This window comes from Mirounga leonina, unplaced genomic scaffold, assembly GCF_011800145.1.
Source record: "Mirounga leonina isolate KUSES-001 unplaced genomic scaffold, KU_Mleo_1.0 Mir_94, whole genome shotgun sequence".
Taxonomy (NCBI): domain Eukaryota; kingdom Metazoa; phylum Chordata; class Mammalia; order Carnivora; family Phocidae; genus Mirounga; species Mirounga leonina.
Genome location: NW_023270855.1, coordinates 26,663,719 through 26,669,718, shown reverse-complemented (window position 1 = coordinate 26,669,718; position 6,000 = coordinate 26,663,719). Strand labels below are relative to the sequence as shown.

Below are 6,000 nucleotides of genomic sequence, written 5' to 3'. Positions count from 1 at the left end.
ATGCCTGTTTAAAGACGAGGAAAGTGAGGCCTATAGAGAGGTTAAGGAACTCGCTCAAGATCACACAGGAAGTGATGAAGCACTTGGCTTAGCAGGTCTTGCTTTTTACCAGGGCTCCTTGCTATACTGTGCTGTGCAAACTTCAGGTGCATTTGAATTAGCCGGGGAGCTTGTTAAAGGCACATTCTGACGCAGTAGGTCTAGGGTGGGCCTGAGATTCTACATTTCTAATACCCTCTCCGGTAATGCGGAGGCAGGCGGTCTGCGGACCACACTTTGAGTAGCAAGGCAGTGTACCATCGATGCAAAGGCATAATTCCTTCTCTTTCAACAGAATGCCCTGCTGTTGCACTGAGCTGGAGCCAGGCACCCTCACCTGATTACTTGACCCTGATACATTTGAGACAACGCAGAGACAAGAAAGATATCAATCCAGAAGCAATAGTGGTTATGGAATGCATACATTTCCATGTATTTTTACAGTAAAAATGCATTAAAAAATCTTTCACAAAAGAAACTTAAAAAATACAAGTAGGGTGTCGAGTTCTCCCCCCAACATTCTTTCAGGCATCAACTGTGTAATGGGTGCGAGGGGGATTCTTCAATGGTTTGATTTAATCATACAAAATACTCATCCATCATCTCCCATCAAGACATTTACATGACGTGGGGGATTAGGGAAAGTAGGCTCACAAGAATCAGTCTCCAATTTAAGGTTACAGTAGTTCAGAGAAAACTAGATCTTTCTGCTTAATGCATAGTCCCTGTACAGTACAATATTTCCAAAGCAAATCTGATGTGTGGAACTCAGAGGAAATTGCCACACCAAGTCTTCGCAGACTGAGCCAAGCCCAAGTGGGTAGCACACAGATTTTAAAATGTCAAATATCACCTCTGACAACAAGAAAGACATTAAGATGTTACCTTCGCGATGTACTCCAAAAATCCACCTTGATTTCATTTATTTAAAACTCTGGACCACAAGTGAGAGCATCGATCATTTAACATCACCGATTTTGCTAGAAATAGCAAAACATTCCTAGCAGCGGAGCCTGGGGAATAAAATCCCCAAGTGGGCTCCTAAGGAAACTGATGAAAACAAATGTCATTATTCCGTTGTGTTTTCCCTCAGCCTTACTACCACAGCTCAATGTATGCTTTGTGTGGAAAACTCTGATGATAAAAGTAGCAGTCACAGACCCTCTTCCTCCTTTTCAGCTACAGCAAGTACATTGTCTCTGTTCCAGGAAAGGAACGTGTTTTGTGCATGTCCACACAACTACAGGAACTCAGTCTATGTTATGTATCAACCCAGAAGTCAAATAAAGCTATGAACAATGTAATATTTATATATGCATAGTGTTTTATAAAAAGATTGGCCCACATACTGCTTTTCATCAATACAGAAAGAGCATTAAGTCCATAGCACACTGCAAGAAATGAGTGAAGAACAGAGAATGCGAACAAGTGCTTAATAATTCACAAGCAGGCTCACCATGGAGGAAATGATGATATTCAAACCAACTAAAGCTTTAGAGAATTACTTACATAGTCTCCCATTTTAAAACAGCTTTACATACCTGATTAGTTTACATTAAAATATATCCCAATGAATCCATTTGTTCCATAGTCAGAAATATAAACACATATCACATTCCTCACAGCTAAATTTTTTTGTCATAAATTCTCTTTTATACAAGAAAAAAAGGCAACAGTTGTTTTTTCTTTTTTAATTTCTTAAACAGGCTCTATTAATTACAATTTTTAACTCTGTACACACAATGATTGGCTGGTTTTCTCCATTTTTTTTTCCTTTTTTTCTAAACAGTACCATGAGAATAACAGTGATTGACTTGCAAAGTTTTGTGTCTGTATGGAAAATGCAGAACAGTACTACAGAAATACACAATGCATTGTAAGCAGCGGTTTGCTATAGTGATCCAACAGGTACAAGCAAACATTTGGCTCAGCTAGGCAGTAATCCATTTCAACCACATCCTGGGGCTACAAGCCGACCCAACCACACCTCCCGCGGGACTGCAAAAGAATGGGTCGTTTTTAAAAAGAAAAATGGTTATGCTTTGTTCGGCTGTCCAAGGACTCAAGGGACACTTTCATGAGGGCAGAGTTTGCCAACTCCATCTACCACCACTGGGACTGTGTCTTTTTCCCTTTCAACCATCCTGGAGACTTTTATTATGGTTGCAAAGGGAAATCGGCATCTCTAAGAATAAAGCACCCCCAGCCCTCATTTCTTTAAATATCAACAGAGAGGTAACTTCTACCAACACTCACTCCCTGGTCCCCAGTTCGGCAAAGGGCAACCTTGGGCTTATGCTACAAAGGGGGAACACGCTTTCTGTATGGAGGATTCTCACGGCTCCCTTGCACTGGGCACATTGTTCCCCATTCCATCCACTACTCAGCCTCAAATCAGACAAGACAACACAGAAGGTGTTCAGTGTCCGTCTGTTCCTTCTAGTAGTTGAGCAAAGCTGTGATGGCACTGCCTTAATGAGATCTTATTAGATGTTGGTGATGCTAATGAACCTGACCACCTGTGCTTGGGCTACATTTGGGTAATGGTGGCCAACCTTCTCCTCTCTGTGCCTTTCTATGGCCAGGGAGAGTACGAACTGTTTTCTGAACCAACTATGACTCGAGAAGGGAACATTTCTTTGTGCTGTGTAGTTTAGCTATAAATATCCTTCATTTGCAATAGTAGTCTCTTCATACAGTTTAATTTTAGGATCATCGGCAATCCTAATCCATCTCAAAGAGTCCTCAGCTTTTACAAATATAACTTCTGCCTTTTTGCTCTTTTTTTTTTTTAAAGAAAAACTCCTCTAACTACAGTATAGCACTACATCACTACATAACAATCTACATCAAATTAATTAAACTTAATCAGTAATTTCCCTTAGAGAAAATTCTGATCAACAGCCCTATTTAACCAGGAGAGAAAAAGATTGCCCCCCCAAAGGGAACAATTCTTGACAATTCTACGGTTTGTGTAGAAACAAAATGCAGATCTCTTCGGGGCAGCGTTTGGCAAATAATTTCCAAAAAAGTACGCATTTAAAAATACTTTCTTTGATATTATACATCAGGCACAACACTTTTCATATATATATTTTTTTCTTTTAAGATTTCAAATGCATAAAATGTTTGTTGCTCTTCATGGGATCATCGGGTGTCAGACGCTTCACCAGGTAAGAAGCTAAATTATTTCAGGTTTGTGACCTTCCTCTTAGAACCTTTGACACGGTGAAGGCTGGGCTGTGCCTCGCGTCTCAGATACTGAGGTCGGTGCTACATTCTTTGTAAGGTCGCCTTCTCTGCTCGGGGGCGTGTCTGGAGCTTCGGCCGGCCTCGGGTTTCGCACCGGGCGCTTCCCGTCCTCGGTGGCTCGCTCGGTCCTCCTTGCTCCTCTTCTCCAGGGACGGCTCGCGCCTGCGCTCGGGGGACCGCGCCCGCCGGCGGTCGGTGGACTTGGCCCTGCGCTCTGGCGAGCTGCCCCTCCTGCGCTCGGGGGACCGCTTCTGATCCAAGAGCCTCTCGAGGGACCTCCTGCGACGGCTGGGCGAGCTGTCCCTTCGGCGGGTGGGCGAGCGCTCGCGTCTCCGCTGCGGGGAAAGCTCCCGCCTCTTCTCGTGCTTCTCCCTCCTCTCCAAAGTGGTGTCCGCGCTGCGGGTGCCTTCTCTGCGCTTCTCCGGGGACCTCCTCTTGGGGCCGTTGGTCGCCATGCGCTCCGGGGGCGCCTCCCTCCGTCCCTCCGGTGCCCGGTCCTTGGGTCGGCAAGCCCCACTGTCGGGTTTTCTAGAAGTCCCGTTCCACGTGTGATGCTCGTTGGGTTGTCTGCTATACTCTCTGCTGCCTTTTGGGTCTTTCCCGTGTGCCCGCTTTTCCCCATGCTGCGATGATTTGTGAAGGTCGGGTGGGTAACTGGACTCCGATGATGGATGCTGTCGGCGGTCGGGGGGCGCGGCCCTCACTTCCGGAACCCCTTGTGCACCGGGGGCGGCGGCGGGGCCGTGCCGGTCGCTGCTGGGGTCTGCCAGGAAAAGAAAGGAGAGCCACAGGTTGGTATCGAGGGCCTTCGGCGCCTGTCCCCACTCCCACGCCTGAGATCTCCTTAGTCACAACGAGCAAACAACTGTTAAAGCAGTCAGAATCAAAGCCGACTGGGTCCTGGTTAAGTCTAACTGCAACTAGGGAAGGTTAAAAACTTAGCACTTGGGGCTTTCTGCATCTAGCTGCTGAAGGCTACACCCCAGACACAGATCATTAAGGAACTTACAGCATCTGCCACGATTTTAGTCTTTAAAGGCACAACCCGAACAGTGCATCTAGCAGTATCGAAAAGTCCCCACCTTAACTGCCTCTTGCTCTTCTTTCCCCACCCATCAAGCCTTCTCCCCTGCCCACCCTTCTTCCCGCCCAGGCCCCCACAAGAGAAAACATTCTTTTCTTTAAAGAAGACTTAATTTGCTTAAAAGTAATCTAGGTTATTGACCTGGAGGGGGATGAGGGAAACTTTCTGGGGGCCTGGGGGATGTAAAGAGTCTACATTTTGATCTGGGTGATTAAAATGGGTGTTTATAGAGGTTAAAAAAAAAAAAAAAAGCCTGAGCTGTACACTCAGGCTTTAAGCATTTTATGCAAAGTACATTTCTATTTTAAAATGCTTTTCTTAAAAAAAAAAAAAAAATACTCCAGGGTGGTGGGCAAAGGGGATTATAGAGGCAACATGGCCAGATGTGGATAACTGCCAAATGTGACATGTATGTGAGGGTCCATTAAACATCCTCTCTACCTTTGTGAATTTTATTCAACACTTTTCTCTAATTCTGGGTAAGTTTAAGAAACTATTTTCAAAATGTGGCGTTTCCTGACAAAAGGGAGTGGGACAGAGGTTGTCAGGGGCATGTCTGACACCACGTGGGGCTCAGATACAGCCTTTCAGAGACAGTTTTCCTTATGCTACACAAGGTCGCCCTAACTGCATCCAGGAGGTGAGGACTCACTGCACTGCTTCTTACAACATCAAGATATCTATAGATTTAAAAGCAGAGCAGCCCATGGGGGGGGGGGTCCTATTTATTATTAAACTATTTGAAATGACATGGCCAATGTTTTAGGTAGCACTCTGACATTATGAGAGCGCTTTTCAAAGCAGGGATGCTCTTGTTGCAGCTAAGCCCAGTCAGTCAGACACGTTACACGATTCCCGGCAAGACACCTGACATGAGGTGCTGCCGAGTGAACCAGGGTGACAGTCACAGAGATGAAGGAATCACAGGAACTCTTTAAGGATCTTTCATGAGGCAACAAGGTCAACATTAAACAGTCTGTTTCATGAATGATCTCCCAAAACCCAGGGTGGGGTTTTAATAAAAACAGGAAGATAGCCTAGAGCAGGGTTTGTAAACTTTCTGTAAAGGGCCAAAGAGTAAATATTTCTGGCTTTGCCAGCTGTGTAGTTTGTGAGAAGTACTTAACTGGACAAGAGTGTAAAAGCAGCTGAAGACAATTCATAAAAGAAATGGGCATGGCCATGTGCCAATAAAACTTTACTAAGAAAAAGGACAGGCTGCGGACAGGATTTGGCCCATGGGCTGTAGTTTCCCAAAGGATAGCTGAGTAGGACATGTCACCTTTCTGTCTATCAAAGCCTTACCGACCTAGGGGAGGGCTCTGTGATAGGAGGTTTGCTCTTTCTGAATGCTGGGTCCTAGAATTAACACAAACAGGGGCTTACAAAGTCGTTTTAAGCTTTGGGTAAGGATAGGTGCTTAGATCACTCTCACAAACCTAACCTCGGGGTTTCTTACACCTACTTTTAAGATAAGGGACAGGAAGACTTCAGTAGGGTCGGTGGTGTACTTACAATTCAAAGAACGCAGGGTGTTCAGAATGAATTGCCAAACATATCAAAATAGAACTAAGCAGAAGCAATGAGGAAATTAGGCCACAGCACAGAAACACCTAGTATTGATT

The 6,000-nt window shown here is 45.0% G+C and overlaps 1 protein-coding gene across 7 annotated transcripts in view; it reads right to left on the bottom strand.

Annotated features, from left to right (window-relative positions):
- Window positions 1–442: 442 nt before the first annotated feature.
- The window catches only part of MAGI1 (membrane associated guanylate kinase, WW and PDZ domain containing 1), a 615,689-nt gene continuing 610,131 nt past the window's right edge, over window positions 443–6,000 (bottom strand). For 6 of the 7 annotated variants that reach the window (XM_034998455.1, XM_034998457.1, XM_034998458.1 and 3 more), the window contains one exon: window positions 443–4,054. In XM_034998455.1, the coding sequence (XP_034854346.1) occupies window positions 3,294–4,054 (761 nt within the window). In that variant the 3' untranslated portion in view covers window positions 443–3,293. The remainder of the gene's footprint in view (window positions 4,055–6,000) is intronic. The other variant, XM_034998463.1, reaches the window with a different exon arrangement.